This window comes from Vicia villosa, linkage group LG1 (genome assembly GCF_029867415.1).
Source record: "Vicia villosa cultivar HV-30 ecotype Madison, WI linkage group LG1, Vvil1.0, whole genome shotgun sequence".
Taxonomy (NCBI): Eukaryota; Viridiplantae; Streptophyta; class Magnoliopsida; order Fabales; family Fabaceae; genus Vicia; species Vicia villosa.
This window is the reverse complement of record NC_081180.1, coordinates 146,899,212-146,916,817: the sequence shown is the minus strand read 5'-3', so window position 1 is coordinate 146,916,817 and position 17,606 is coordinate 146,899,212. Positions and strand designations below refer to the sequence as shown.

Sequence of the window (17,606 nt, the reverse complement as noted above, 5' to 3'; positions counted from 1 at the left end):
GGGCACTCGTTAGCATGACCCTAAAAATAATTTGTTTCATTGAAAATAATTAATTCTTCGCCTGATCGCTTATGATATTTAGTGCATTAAGACTCATTAAAAGCCATTAAGACCATAGACTATTGTTTTCTTGATTGTGCGAGATTCATTAATGGTCATTAAAAAACAGTTCTCATGCATGAATCTAATCCATAATGTATATTAATTTGTCCCGAAAGAAATATCTAAGTTGAGGAGTGCTAGCTAGTAGCAACACTCTCTTTTGAACACTCTCTCTAATACTCACTTTATTATTGGTTAGAACATGTGTGGGTCCCTCATTTTGGAAATGAATCCCACATAAAGTGGTAGGACCCATACATGTTTGAACCAATAAGAAGGTGAGTGTTGGAGAGAGTGTTGAAAAGAGAGTGTTGCTAGCATTTCTCATCTAAGTTTTAAGTATTTTTATTTGATTGTTCATCTTATGTTGGTTTTAGATTGGATGAGTTAACCTGACCTTCTAATTTGTTTAGCTGGACTTTGTGGACCTTAGTTCATCTAGAGTATCGAATATTCTCGGTGAAAACAACAGTTAGACAGTATTACGAACTCTCGGCACGAGTTCTAAATTATTAGAATTTCGTTCTATAAAATTAGAGTCCAAAAACGTAAAAAGAAAAAGTGAACTTTCCTTACTTCACCCTACAGTTTAATGTCCGACTCACTCCTAATATGCGTGTTCTTCATCATGCTATAAGCTCCCTTCGTCAAATTAGTTTTTTAAAAATCAGACCGGTCATCAAACCGGTGAGGCTATTGGGTCACTAGTTTATTGGTTGAACCATTAGATCACCGGTCGATCAGCATGACTAAATCAGATTAAACTGAATAACTCGGTTGAATAAATCGGACTCTATTACAATACTACATATTTATTAAATCGGTCGAAACAAATGACTTAGTATCTAAAAAATATCACAACACCCCAATGTTAAAAAATTTCAAAATATCATAATTTTAATTCTTTACATTTAAATTCTTAATATAATTACCACTCACAACAAAATAATACAAAATATAAATTTAAATAAATTTTAAATCAAATATAATTACAAACAAAAGAAAGAAAATTGTTTCAAATAAATTTTAAATAAAGTCTATTTATATTTTAATTATATATTTTCTTATTACTTTAATCGTTATTAAAAGAATGGTTTGTTTTAGAAATAAGGAGCATATGTTTGTTACCTATACAAGAGCAAGAAACACAAAATGGTGATAGGATATGCTATTGGTGCAAGAACAGTTCATAACGTTAGCACGGAAAACCGCGCGCACACTTTGAATAGTTTGATCACAATTAGCAAGACGAGACGTTTTACTGTTGGGCCTGCATCCCAGCCACCGTGAGCAATGCACTCTGCCTTCGTGTCAGGCACCCAAACTACCTTGAATTTTGTGCTTTTGAACGAAGACTGATATTCTATTGATCCATCTTCATCTCTATTCCCCATGCCAGATTTTCAACCGTTGGATTTGTTCAATTCGGTCACACGTCTTGTCCATCGAAACTATCCTCCTTCGTCATCACTCATCAGCATCAACCAGAAACCAAACTCAGGTTTTGGCATTACACGATGTTTGGATTTGGATCTTTAATAGGGATGGTACTATTTAAAATGGTTTCCAAATTCAACACCCTACTTTTTCACTTTTTATATTCCACATGATCTTTTCTCTTCCACTTAATAATTCAACACACATTTAACTTTTACTCACTACAATAGTTTTGTTTAATAAAATTCAACACCCTACCCCACTACTTTTATTTCATATTCTTATTTTCTTTTATATTTTTGTTTTATGATTATATATTAAAATTAATTATTATCAATTGAAATTATGAAAAATGATGAATTTTAATATTATTAATTATATATTAATATTATTATCAATCGAAATTATGAAAAATGATGAATTTTAATATTATTAATTATATATTAATATTATTATCAATTGAAATTATGAAAAATTATGAAAAAAGTGGAATTTTTTGGTGTGTCCAAATCAAATGAACCAAGTCTCTATTTATAGACAAAAAAAAAAATGATGAATTTTGGTGAAAATAAAAATAAATAAAAAATTTATTTACTATAAAATAAATGACATTAAATAATTATCATGAAATAAAAATATAAACACTCACAACAACCAATAATAATTTGCCAAAAATATTATGTGGCCCCCACTAATTTCTTATTCAACACTAAATAATCCACATCACTTTGAACATATGATTCAACACACCATTGTACCAATTCAACTATTTGAAAAAAAAATTCAACACCTCCATTGTAAATAGTTTAATATGAATGTTTGGAAATAGGGTAATGTAATTTTCTTAATCTGTATAATATATTTTTAATATAAAAAACTAATTTAACATTAAAAAACAATGCATTATAAAATCAATATTGTAACTGTCAAATTAAACAAACACTCAGATTTAATTATGAAAAGTGGTCACATCTCTCACTAAAACTGAATATGCCCTCAAGTTGGTCGTTAGAAGGGCAAGGTTCTATGAAACGAATAGTTAAATTAATTGAAATTATTGAAAACTCAAGAGACTTGAATTTGTTAATCATATTAGTTCAAAACGTTGAGAGATTGTTCATTGAGTTAAAAGGTAGTGCACTGACAGTGTAAAATAATTTTACACTGTCATCCAATAGAAAATCATAAATGTGCCATGTCATTAAGTTTTTTTTTAATAAAAAAATAGTTTAATTGGATACATGGGTGGTGATTGGTTGACAGTGTAAAAATATTTTACACTGTCAGTGCATCACCCATTTTCTCTTGTTCATTATAGTGAGGTGTTTTTATTCATACATGCTTTACATTTTTTATCGGTTTAAATGCAATTTTGTCCTATTAAAATTTTCAATTGTTTGATTTTGGTTTTTTAAGTTTTAATTGTTTGATTTTGATCATTTAAGTTTTCAAAATAATTGAATTTGACCATCCAAATTTCAATTGTTTGATTTTGACCATTAATATTTGTCAAATTTAGTCTTAATAACATGTAGACTAAATTTTTTTTTTCTTTTTTATACTTTTTCTTTAAAATTTCCTTCTCTATAATTCTATTTTCCTTTTTTTAATAGTTAAGCTTCTCTATAATATGCATATATTTTCTTTCCACAAGTAAGTCTATGAGAAATGCCTACTTTAATGAGATACTTGGTAAAAGGCCAAAACTCCCCCACCCATAATCTAAGTATGAACAAACTCCAAAAATATTTCGAAAGCATAAAGAGCTTCAGACTTATGTTTCAGGAAATAGATCCAGATATATTTTAAATATGCATCAACAAAAGCAATATAATATAAAAAATCAAAATTTGAGGGAAATGGTACATTCCCCACAAATCTGTATGCACAACATCAAAAGAGACTTTAAAATAGTTGAAAAAAGAAGGGCATGTATCCTATAGGACTTTCCTACACAACATGACTTGCAGAAAAAAGTGTCTGATTTATTCAAAATTAAAATGTTACAATGTCTAAGAGCTAGCTTAATGCCCGAGAAATGTGCATGACATAGTTTATAATGCCACAAAAGGCTATTGTTAGGTTTATTTAAATCAGAAAAAATTGAACAAGAAATGGAATTTGCATTTGTACAAAGAGGAAAGGAACTTTGGTGATGCATTAAAGACATCCCCTTAAAGTATCCATAACCAATTGTGAAAAGCAATACAATCCCCTTGAATCAAATAAAACCTTCAAGTAGAGTGAACTGAGAAACCTGGGATTTGATAAAGCAATAGTCAGCAATGAACTTAAAAACAACTTTGTTATCTTTTGAGAACTTTGAGACTAATAATAGATTTCTTATAATGCAAGGTACATGAAGAATATCATTAAGAGAAAGAGTGTATATATGACAATATTGCTCATAAACTTAAGATGACCCTACACAGTTTATAGTTAGAGACGAACCATTTGGTACACATACTTGACTACTACTTGAATAAGATTTATTGGTATGCAAGTAAGAAGAATTTGGTGGGAGGTGATGTGTAACACCTCAATCAGCAAACCAAGCTTGGCTTTCAAGATCCATAGGCAAGGAATACTCATGAGCAGTTGACATCATAGTTAATGCTTGATGATTAGAAGTTAAGGCTTCAAGTTTATCAGTAGAAGCATCTAAAAACTCTATTGCTTTGGATTTTACTGGTGTAGGAGTGAAATGCTCATCAAATTTATGCCAACAGTCAATTACACCATGTCCATATTTATCACATAGTTGACATGTAGGTTTGTTTCCAAGTGAGAAGCATCCTCTACCATGACCTTTACCAAGTTGCATTTGTCCTCGACCCTAACTGCTATAAGGATTGTCACAAACACCACCTATTTGATGATTTGCATACGCTATATTTGCTTAGCCTCTTGAACATATAGGAGAACTTCCACATCATAGAGAGATTGAGGCTCAACAGTGCCATACATATGAATCACAAATAAATTATATTCCTCAGGGAGCCCATCATGAATAGATTCAATTTAATCTTGTTCAGAGACAACATCTCCAACTACAGACAACAAATTTGTGATATCTTTAACTCATAGAACATATTCAGTGGTGGAGTTGTTATCTTTCTTGATGGATTTCAATTCAACACGACTTTGACGAACTCGAGCTTTCATATGCGCATTGAAATACTTGTGAATCTTATCCCAAACTTTAAATACATGCTTACATGGGAGAACACGAGGTAGCAGATATTCTGAAATGGTAGAGAGAAGCTTTATGAAAATAGCTTGATCTTGCACTATCCATTCTTCATACTCATTCGAAACTTTGTCTTCAGATTGATCTTGTGCAGTATTGAACTTCTGAATAATAAAAGGGTTCACTACTAATTTGTACACTCTTTGAGCGAGAATGACACCCTCTACTTGTTAATTTCATAATAGATAGTTGTTTTTCTACAACTTGATCGAGATTTTTGGTCCGAAATAATGTGAAGAAGACAAATAAGAAGCACTGAAAGCAAAGATCTGTAAGTGTGGATCATGCTACTGATTGGTGCAGCTTGAGCAACCTGAGATGATTCAACCATAGTGACTCAAGAAAGAAAAAGCAGTTACGTAACTTAATTCAGCTAAGGTAGTTAGAAAGCGGAATGGATCAACTAGATGAATGATACCAAATACAAAATACACCAAAAATATACTTTTGAGTTTTTCCTTTCTCATTCTTTTACTTTACGCTCTCGAATTCTTTTTGCTTTACGCTCTTGAATTTCCAAAGCGCCAAATTCATTCATTTTCTTTCTACTTATTGAATCTTCTACGCGTTTCTTGGATTCTCTTTGGAAAATTATTTAAGTTTCTACTCATAAATAAAAAAATATTCATTAAAATTAAGATTTCTATAGAAATAGCAGGAAAACAAACAAAAAGTTACGCCGTTACTCCTTTTTGGATAGCAAAACCGATCCTCTTAAAAACCACATTCATTGTCCTATGTGACACATCATTACTATGCATGACCCTTTGCACTCTCTGTAAAAGATTCACTGCTTCAGGCGCTAAAATCCAAAAGTGTCAAAGGAAAATGGTATGAAAGCATGTTGATTGACGGAACACGCTTTGTCATGCTTGGCCACTTTACCTGAAGCGGCCTTAAGAGTTGTCTGTCTCACAGTAAAATCTCCAGACTTAATCCCACCAGTGGGAAAATTCCAGTCAAGTCTACACAAGCATGTTTTCCAACTACCCATCTATACACCAAAACATGTGCTGACCTAAGAGATAATCTACCCTCATGTGGATCAGTCAAGAAGTTCACATGCGCCTCTTTCTTCACAAATACCTTTGCACGCCTAAATATATCAAATAAGATATCCCTAACAAGGTCAGTATTTGAATCCTGCAAGCTCCTTACAATGAAAAGCGTGCTCCCCAAATGTATCCTAGAACGCCTTGTGAAAATTCTAGTAACACATGCTCGATGTCAGACTGGATGTTATGACATCCACAATTACGCAGCACATATAGTAATAACAGAAGAACATAAAAACAATAAAGAACACACAAAATTGTTTACCCAGTTCAGTTCAAACAACCTACTCTGGGGGCTACCAAGCCAGGGATGAAGTCCACTATTAGTAGTATCAATTCAAAGCTAAACTCCCCCGTTTACAACTTCTCACTTATTCACTACCCAATGACCCTTCTACCTAGGTTCTCCCTAGATATGGAATATCTCCATTCCACTCCCCCTCAATCACAGCAGTGATTGCACATAAACAAATAACAATTACAGAGAGAAGACACTCTTCAAAAACACACCTTGATCTGCTTAAAAGCTTCAATCAAGAGACACACACTCGTGCTTAAAAGCTTAGAGTGACATTAAACAAACACAAACTATTCCAACGCAATCATCAAGGACAATTGCTTGGATCACACGAGACAGCTACAGAACAACAGTTCTTCACAATACAAAACCTTCTGTCTGCGTTCCAAAATAGGATTGCGGTCCTTTATATATGCAGTCTTGGGCCTTGGGCTTTTTAAGAAACAAAATAGGGTTAACCAAGTTAACCTAAATCACACGCCATCTGTCTGTTACAAAATATGCAGTCAGCAGGATCTTTTGGACGAAATATTCAACACTCAATAAAAGGTTTCCTAAACTGATAATTGAGATAAATCAGGAAACACATTTAATAAATAATAACAGCTCCTGCTGTCACACACGGATGTCATGACATCGATTGTGACAATCACTACAAAACCTGTATTAGCTTCACACATATGCAAACTGCATAATACAATATCAACCAGGTATGTTTTACCATTAATGGAGCCAACATGAAAACACCTTCAATCTTCCCCTTTGGCAAATTTTTGGCTAAAACAACTTGTCACACCATACCAGAGAAATACTTGCAGCGGACACAAGATAACCAAACACAATAAAAATAAGCTAATACAAAACAGACAACATACATCACCAGTATGCACACAGTGCTTAGACAAACTAAACAAACAGCCACAAGAGTAGCACAAGCACAAACAGATCAACACAAAAATAAGCAAATAAGTATTGTTGATCACACACAACCACCATTATTGTTGTTCTGGGGTGACATGTATTTTACTTCTCCCCCTGTTTGGCCACAAATGTTGTCAAAGCCACAAAAAAATGTCTTCTCCCTCACCAAGTTTAAATAAGTTCAGCAAAAATTTAAACTGAACTAAATCAAATAAAACAGACAGAACTAATTGAAGGAGAACAAATCAAACAAAAACAAAACAAAACAAAACAAACAGGACTCCAGCTGCAATTACTGCCCAGATTCAGACCCACTTGAGGTGTCTGAAGAACTTTCTTTCTCAGAGTCATCAGCCGGACTGGCACTTTCTTCTTCCAATTCGTGTTCATCTTTATCTTTCATCTCTTCAGTATCTGCAAATTCCTCATTCTCATCCATTTCCAGTGTACGTATCATTTTTTCAAGAGATATTTTTCTAGATTCCAGTTCTTCTCAAGTCTCTTTTAGCATTGCTATGACTTCTGCTTTGCTGACAGATGCTTCAGATTTGGAAGTTTCAGCTGATGTCATGACAATGTCTGGAACATGCTTACCCTGAAACAGTTTGTAATGGAAGGCCAAGGGACTTTCTCTTTTGCACACTACATCATGTTCATTGAGAATGTTTAAATACTAATCCAAAATTATAACACACAAGAGGGATGGAAAAGCAATTGGACCCTTAATACTGAAGCTTCCAGCATGCTTCATAGTTTGGTCAAAAATATATTCTCCATATGCTCAAAAATATATGCTCTATATGTTCCTACATCATACAGAAATCTGCCAAGCACAGTTGAGATAGCGGACTTGTGATTTGTTGGAACCCAATTAGCTGCTCCTATCTTATGAAGCATTGCATACTTGATGATCAGCTTACTTGCAGTTAGCTTCTCTTTCAGGGGCCAGCTGTTTACCTGCTTGGCTGTGATCACTTGACAGACTTGGTTGTCTGTTACTTCCAGCTCAGTTTGAGCTTCATCTGTTCTTCGCAGGAATTTATTAATCAGAGACGAAGAGAATGATACACACTTACCTCTCACAAACACCTTTCTGTAGTCTACACTCCTGTTGTTGCCACAATCTTCAGATAGGTTCACCACAAATTCTTTGACCAGCTTCTCATAACATTTGGGAAGACTGCAAACAGTTTTTAGCAGTTCAGCTTCTTGAATCAGCTCTAAGACCTCCTTGTTCTCAAGAGCATTTGGAGCCAATTCCCTTTCAACAGCCAATCTCTTTTGGAGAACATACTTCCATCTGCTGGCACTAGAGGCATAGTGGAATGACACATTATCAATGGGAACTTCAGGAATATTAGCAGCAAGCTTGCTGGTTGCAGACTTCTTCCTCGATGGAGTGTCAGGGACATTCACTTCAACATCAGATTCAGGTTTAACAATTTCCTGCTCCTTTATTTTCTTTGGAATGACCTTACTCCAAGATTTTGATGGACCAACCCCTTTACTCTTGGTTACAACTTTGCTCTTGATAGGACCTGCAGAGGTACTCTTCTTCCTGACAACATCTTTGGCAGGGTTTTTCACTTGAGTGCTCCTTTTAGGTGATCTTTGGACAACAGCTTTGCCTTTTCTTCTTGTCATTAGCCTGTTGGCTACACTAGGATTCAAGGAGGTAAGTAATTCATCGTCAGAGTACTCATCTAAGCCTACCACATTAGTATCAGTTTCAGTATTGGCCTTAGGGTGCTCATTATCGTCGATGTCATTGACATCCTCAGTAACATTGGTATTCTTAGCAATCCCTTGTTCATCCTTGTTGATTTCCTCTTCATCTAGGTCACTATCAACGGTGTGAACAGCCTAAGCCTTACTGGTGTTTTTGAGGGGATCAGCCATTATGGTTTGAAGAGGAATAGATATTCTAGGTACTTGATGATTTTCCTTCAGAATGCGAGTAACAATCCTGGTAATTGCGCTATGGACATATTTGGATCCTTTTTTAGAAAGTTCCTCCATGGTAGCAGATACAGTGGGTTCGGTACCCTTGTTGTGAATACCCACCTTGAGCCTTTTTGCGTAAGTCGTTTTAGGCTTTGTGGCCTTTACTTCGTCACTGCTAATCATCCTCCAAGGGACAACCTTAAGAATCCTATTAGGGTTAGAGGACTCTTTCGGTGTTGCCGAGTCTGACACAAGAGATTCATCACTCGATTGCGGAGACATTCTGAAACTTTGAGAGCCAGAACCTGTGTCACGCCTGTGAGAATAATTTGAGTAGTTCAACCTCTGAGAGTAGCTAGCAGAACTAATAGGAAAGTTTGCCGTTTTTAGAATACTAGGAGATCGAGGAAGCTTTATATGCACACTGAGTGAGGGAAATTTCAAACCATGGATTTTTACAAAGCCCAAAAAATATTCCCCCACGTGGGTTAATTGCTATAATATGTTTTGGTAGCAGATACCCAACATACCCTTTTCTTTCACAATGTCTTTAGATGTTGTTGCAAAATTCTCTGTGACATTACTTTCATATAGTCTTTTAGGATCGTTGCTTACATTTGACTTTTCTAGTTTTCTTTCCCGATCTGTAATGTCCATCACAAGGCTTACTCTCTCTTCTAGCAGAAATATATTGATACTTCTGTACTCCCTTACTTTTTCACACAGTTTCTCATTCATTAAACAGGTCTCAGTAAAACCAGTAGACAGTTCACTTATGGTGAGATCTCCAACATAGGATTCTTCATCAGATTCATCAGACTCATCAGATTCATCAGATTCTTGACGGTAAACTTTTAATTCTTCTTTAATCATGGAGTAGTCAGAGGGGTGGACAGGTGTATTAGGCTTCCATAGATAGCAATTAGCCTTAGACCTAAATCCCTTCATGACTTCCTCATTTGCTTCATTAGTGATGATGCACTCCTCTTTGGTGAACCTGACATTAAATCCTTCATCACATAGCTGACTGATGCTTATAAGGTTTGCAGCCAATCCCTGTACAAGTAGAACATTGTTTAGATTAGGGATACCATGCCCTTCTGTCTTCCCAACACCTTTGACTTCTCTTATTTCTCCATCACCTAGAGTTACATAGTTGTTTCCTTCCAATTTGAGATCTCCTAGAGAATTCTTCCTCCCGGTCATATGATTTGAGCAACCACTGTCAAGGTACCAATCTTCTTTTGCTGGCATCCTTAGAGAGTGTGTGCTACCAGAGCCACATTCTTAGCTGCCCATCGTTGCTTTCTGTTGTAGGTATTAAATTCAGGTTTGGCTAGATGAGTTTGGTCTGGATATCCAACTAGTCTGAAGCAGAACGGTTTTATGTGACCAAATCTCCCACAGTGATGACACTTCCATTTTTGGAATTTCTTCTTTGAATGCCTCCTTCTTCTGTTGTCTCGAAGTTCTGACATTAGTGCTGACATCTGGTTGGTCACACAGGTCTCGGACTTTGCTCTCCTGAATCCAGAGATGAGTTCCTCTTTAGCCACATCCCACTCCAGACATGTCAAACTGGATGTTATGACATCCACAATTACGCAGCACAGATAGTAATAACAGAACAACATTAAAACGATAAAGAACACACAAAATTGTTTACCCAGTTCGGTTCAAACAACCTACTCTGGGCGCTACCAAGCCAGGGATGAAGTCCACTATTAGTAGTATCAATTCAAAGCTAAACTCCCCCGTTTACAACTTCTCACTTAATCACTACCCAATGACCCTTCTACCTAGGTTCTCCCTAGATATGGAATATCTCCATTCCACTCCCCCTCAATCACAGCAGTGATTGCACATAAACAAATAACAATTACAGAGAGAAGACACTCTTCAAAAACACACCTTGATCTGCTTAAAAGCTTCAATCAAGAGACACACACTCGTGCTTAAAAGCTTAGAGTGACATTAAACAAACACAAACTATTCCAACGCAATCACCAAGGACAATTGCTTGGATCACACGAGACAGCTACAGAACAACAATTCTTCACAATACAAAACCTTCTGTCTGCGTTCCAAAATAGGATTGCAGTCCTTTTTATATGCAGTCTTGGGCCTTGGGGTTTTTAAGAAACAAAATAGGGTTAACCAAGTTAACCTAAATCACACGCCATCTGTCTGTTACAAAATGTGCTGTCAGCAGGATCTTTTGGACGAAACATTTAGCACTCAATAAAAGGTTTCCTAAACTGATAATTGAGATAAATCAGGAAACACATTTAATAAATAATAACAGCTCCTGCTGTCACACACGGATGTCATGACATCGATCATGACAATCACTACAAAACCTGTATTAGCTTCACACATATGCAACCGGCATAATACAATATCAACCAGGTATGTTTTACCATTAATGCAGCCAACATGAAAACACCTTCACCTTGCGACAAATAGGGCAAACCTCTTCAACGGGAATTAAGGGAACCATAAACCGGTATTTAAGAATGGTACGGTACTCTACCGGGAACATATGTTGGTCTATACCGTTAATAGGGATAGTAAGGAAAAATCTTGAGCATGTGCTGCTTGCAAACAACCAAAATTTTTTTTTTGCCTTGTGGTCATGTCAAGTTTTACTTCTAAGTCCTGAACACTTTTGCTCAAAAGGACACTCGCTAAAACATGTCGTGCATTAGGAGGAACGACATTCTTTCTAGTAAAAGTGCTACGGTCAAAATCTAGAGTCATAATCCTAATTGTTCGAGAAATTACTTAGGTTGGACAAACAATTATTATTTGAAGGTGTATTTCTAAACTGATTATCCACTGTACAATAATAACCTATCAATTTTGAATTGAAATATTTATTTTAGAGGCTCCGTGGTTGATCGTCTACCTTATACAATTTGAATACTGTCACAAAACTTTTAAAAAAAGAGCGACCCAATAATTTGAATATCTTTTCTAAGAGTAAAACAACATTGTATAAAAAAGACAACAAGAAAAGAATATGATCTCTTTCTACAAACATTAAACCGGATAACTTTGACTGTCATTAATTAGTTAAGTGCATGCATGTTTGATTTTGTCACAAGTTTGGTCACCGTGATTTTGCAAAAACTATACTCCTACTTTAAAATTTCTTTTAAATTATGGTTCGACCATTGATTTGTCAAACACTAATTTTAAATAAGCATTAAAACTAATCTATAGCTCAATTGATAAATCAATCTTCAACTTTACAAAAGTAATAAATCAATCTTCAAAATTTTAAACAAACTAGGAGTTTGATCAATTTAAACAACTGCAAACAAAGCTGCATGACTTTTGAATGAACACTTGCATGTAAGCACCTAACAATATTTTTCATTAAATTCCTAAGTTATTATGATCTGAAACGGATAGGCATTAATGAAGTTAGGAAACGTGAGAGGGACCAAATTAAAAACTAGTCAATTCGATGAGTTATTTCACTGTTGTCCTCTGCAGAATTATGATGACCTGTTTCACAATTATAACAATTCATGATCTCACACCTCCAACTTGATAGTGATAGTTCCAAGTCCACATGCAAGTCCATAAATAAAATTGTTGCTATTTTAAAGAAAAGTGTGTATGTATCTCGGTTGAATTGGAGAGTGGAGACTCATGTGAGTTGCATTGGAGTAATGTGAGTATATAGTTTTAAGTATTGAAGATACACCAACTTGTTATCATGATTCATAATAGGGAATATATTCAAAATCTAGACCTATGCATGCTATGCTAATAGGAGTAATAACGAGTGGTAGATATATCATCATACGAATGAATACACTCTCAAGACTACTCTATTTACTACATTGACTATACAAAAATGGGTCTTTTCCCCACATCTCTTGGGATCGATGTAGAATAGGAATGTGAGAGAGATAATAAGACCATACATATTCATCCTTAAATTAATTGTAGTTTTAGCAAATAATTTTCTCTTAAAAAGATAACTATCTCATTATTAAAAACAATGTATATCTATACTATACTATCAACTAAATAAAGTTTTTATACATTTTTATCTCTATTGTTCTATATTTTATATATATATATATATATATATATATATATATATATATATATATATATATATATATATATATATATATATATATATATATATATATATATATATTTAACACGCTTTAGAGAAGTAAAAAACTCATAAATAAGCAATAAAGTTCGTTCTTTAACTCAATCTCATGAAGAAAACGAAATTGAAAAAATTGCATACCCAGTAGGACAATACGATTATAACCACTTAAATTTAAGTTCTCTAGGTCACACCTATATTTAGCATATGCATAATCGTTAAGAAAAATGTCACGCACTACTACAAAACGCACAAACAACAACGTTTAAGTTATCAGAATTCTTTCAAACACCATGGTTACATCTCAAATCACGCGCTAATATTTTTTTATTTTTAAATTAAAAATGGTTAGGATATAATAACGGTTGTTAGGCTCACTGTAGTAATAAATCAAGCTTTCATGGGTTCGAACCTCAACGTCATAAAATATTTTATTCCTTTAACGTTAAGGCGCGTCTTTTCTTTTTTATTTGGTTTTTAAAAAAATAAAAGGGATATCACTACGGTTTTATGTACAACCGTTGTGACACACACACACAAAATCCTAGCACCCATTTTTTCTCTTCTTCTTCGTAATTAGCTTTCCTATTATACGGAATAGCCATCAATCTTGTTCTTCATACATGAAGGTATTCTTCTTCTTCCTTATTCTCATGTTTTCGTGTATGTTGTTGTTATGTTTCACATGATTTTCATAAGATTTTTTTCTTCTTCGTCATTAGTGTAGCAACCTGCCCTAAAAATTAGAATTTTAGAGTCGCCACCTATTTTGCCAGGGAGAATAGGAAACCCTACGAAGTTTAGAGAATTCTGGGTAAGTTATTATAATCAGGTTAAGGGAAGGTGTTAGGAACCCTTAACCCTTTCCTAAGGTTTGCATTTAACGTTTGTAAGAGTATTATGGTAAGGTTTGTATTTCAACGAGGATAATGATATAAAAGCCAATTAGGGTAACAGTAAGATTGAACTTGATTAAGATTTTGGGGAAGGGGACTCGCCTTGTTGCCAAGTGCCTACGTACCGCCTTATGGAGGATCAGAGTCTACGTAGTTCGGGGCAGGGTTGTACGCCTTAGAATTTAGTATGAGTGTGTTTTGAATTACCGTACGCAGTTTGGTAATCGTCGCAGTTTTGAAATTCGCAGTTTGTGAAAAAGAAGTATTTTGACGTGGCGTACAACCCTGATTAGTGTTTTGAACCTTAGTATTGTTAATCGCGTTGATCAATAGCTTTGATCAACATAAATAACAAATTAAAATAAGGTCAATTTTATTGCTAATTATCATAACCAATTGATTTGGTTAAAACAAACAGCAAATTGAATTTTGATATGTATGAATCATTTGAATAAATAATTTTATTATTAACTATCACAATCGATTAGTTCGATTAAAACAATTAACAAATTAAGGAGGGATTACTAATCATCGTAACCAATTGAATCGGTTAAAACCCTTAGTAAATAAACCTATTTGAATATATTATTTAATTAATTAAACAATTGATTATTAATCATCGCGATCGATTAATTCGATCAAAACGATTAATAAATAAATCCTAATATTAATTATATTAATAATTCAATTTTTAAAATCAAATTATATATATAAAAATATATTAAGTTTAATTAAATAATTATATAAATAATATAAAAAATAGAAAGAACCCAGGTTTTTATTGTATGTGACCAGGCTGATGATCCATATGATGAGCCTTCAATCCAGGTGCGTTGGATCTGAGCAGCTTGTGATCAAATGGCTGCTGGCAGAGGGTGTATGGTGAACCTTTGCATGTGAGGCGCATGAGATCCGCTAAGAACCCAGGTTTTTATTGTATGTGACCAGGCTGATGATCCATATGATGAGCCTTCAATCCAGGTGCGTTGGATCTGAGCAGCTTGTGATCAAATGGCTGCTGGCAGAGGGTGTATGGTGAACCTTTGCATGTGAGGCGCATGAGATCCGCTAAGAAGAATTATGGAAAAAACGCAAGGGCTAGGGATCGAGCCCAAGACCCTTTGGTCACGCACGCTGTTTACCACTAAGCCAATCCTGTTTGGTTGATTAACAACTGCGCTTGAATCAATATATATTAAAATAGAAAACGTTGGTCAAAACGCGCGCTAGTTTTCAAATGAACCAGTCGCGTGAAAACACATCATCGTCTTCTTCACAAAAACCTGTAACACACCTTTTACAGCGCTCGTTACCAACAAGCTGTAAAAACATATAGCTATTACACCTGCCAAACATTAAAACCTCATACAAGCACCATAAATCAACAGTGAGACCACGTTCATGCTCGTCTTAACCTCACGAACACACCTATACCAATATTAAGCCCTAATTCACGCTAAAACGCAAAGCCCTAAATTCACAACCAAGAACCCTAATATGGCAATCAGTAGCAAACGTTCACAGAAATATAATTAAATGTCCAGAATCAGTCAACACACCATCACAAACAATAATATGCAAACAAATTTCAATATGGATGCGTGAATCACTACAATCGATCATAAATTATGAGTGACATACCGTGGCCTTATTGGAGGTAATTCTGGGGTTGTTGATGCAGTGCAACGATCCAGATAGCTTCAGAATCCTTTGAAACGCCTTCAATCTCCAAAACCGAATCTTAAGTTCTTGGAGAAATTTTTTGCTCTTTGAATAGGGTTCTTGCTCCAAAATTTCGTCCCCTAATCCATTGCCCTATGTTATGTACTTATAGTAGAACCAATTAGGTCAACTAAACAGAACCTAATCTCCATAATTTGTGAAATTGATCTTTGATTGAATCTTGAACGAAATCTTTCTAAAATTGACCAATTTTGTTCCTTCTCTTTCCAATATCCCTTTGCACGAAATTGGTTCATATTTTGGCCCATTGAGTGATTGAGATTGATTGAAAAATAGAATCAAGTCAAATCTTTTTATTTTCTTTCACTTATTTGATGTAAATTGCACTTTAAATGAATAAAAATTCAATAAAAAATGAAATAAAAATCAAATGGGCGTGGGGATGGATTTGGATATTCTTAGTAGCTTCATAACCAAGCTTGGATGATAAAAAGATAGGCCCATTTGTAAAAATATTCATTTTGAACCACTTTTGTTTTACATTTTGCCTTCAAAATTGTCCAACTTTGACAAGACATATCTCCCTCAATTTTTAAGATATGGAAGAGTTCTAGGACTTTTTGGAAACCTCAAGATGTCTTCTATAAGCCACTTTTGAACCTTTTTTCCATTTGAAGATTTTATCTTGATGATATGGGTTTTGACAAAAAACTGCTTTTGGTTGACTTTTGAAAAGGACCTATAATCTTTTGGACCATATCTCCCAAATGAAGCATTTATGGCCTTGGCATGTGAGAGACAAAGTTGTAGAGAACTAAATTTCCTTCCAAATAGGTTTTGGTTGGGAAATTTATGATGTTCCATGTGGAAGTTATGGCTAGTCAAAGTTCAGTTGACTTTTTAGACAACAAACCCTAATTTAGCAACTTTGAATCTTGTTGATTTTGAAGCTTTCCTTGATGAAACATGATCAACCCTTGATCAAATGATGAATGATACTTAAAAATGTTGATGTTGACCAAGAATCAGGAATTTTGATTGTGATTTGACCATAGTTGACTTTTAGGTCAAACTAGTCGACTGTTGACTATCTGAGCAATTGAATGAGCAATCTTTGGAATTGAAGCTTGAATTTTTGCATGGAGATAGTTTGAAACCCAATAAGCCATATGAAATCCATTGGAGACCTTGATTCATCAATTTTCTTAAGAGAATGCAAAACCCTAGTTCAGGAGGTCTTTGGTTAGGAGAGTGTGCCTTGAGTTAACCATTGAGCCTTGAGTCATTGTATGAGTTTGAAAGTGAAATGGGATGGGAAAATTTTGGGGTATGACAATTAGCCTTGCTTTTATTGTATGTTGTTGTTGATAAATGTTTGTTGTCATAATTTTTTCAGATTCGTCTTCACCACCTTAACAAAGCTCATGTGTGGCTATCATACATTAAGTTTGCGTAGCTATGGAAAAAAATAAAAAAAGTATGAAGTTGTTGTGGAAAATTCATCCACCTTTTATATCTTTTTCATAGCTTCACAAACTAGATGAACTTCATAATTTGTTCCATTTCCACGATCATTTTCAATAAAAGGTGCATCCTGAAATGTATGTATTTTATGTTGTTTCATGTATTCGTTGTATTGTTGTATGACGTTGTTGTTGACAAATGTTCTCAAAACAAGAATAAGACATTGCTAAGTCACAAGAAAGAGGCTTATTGTGATTTACCAATTTTTGTTCTTTAAATTCTTATACAGGTTGACAATAGATGAAGTATAGTTTATTATATGCTATGTAGATTGTTTGTTTCATTAACATTTCACTGAAAATATATTCATTTAAATTGACATACACACTTATAATTTGAAAATTAAGTCGTATTTGAA

General features: G+C 34.4%; 1 protein-coding gene across 1 annotated transcript; it reads right to left on the bottom strand.

Moving 5' to 3' along the window:
* Positions 1-7,810: 7,810 nt before the first annotated feature.
* Positions 7,811-10,261, bottom strand: LOC131656783 (uncharacterized). Its single transcript, XM_058926395.1, has 3 exons — positions 10,005-10,261; positions 8,996-9,323; positions 7,811-8,926 (listed from the first exon to the last, which is right to left on the bottom strand). The coding sequence occupies exons 1-3, from the start codon at positions 10,259-10,261 to the stop codon at positions 7,811-7,813; spliced, it is 1,701 nt and encodes a 566-aa protein (XP_058782378.1).
* Positions 10,262-17,606: the final 7,345 nt, after the last annotated feature.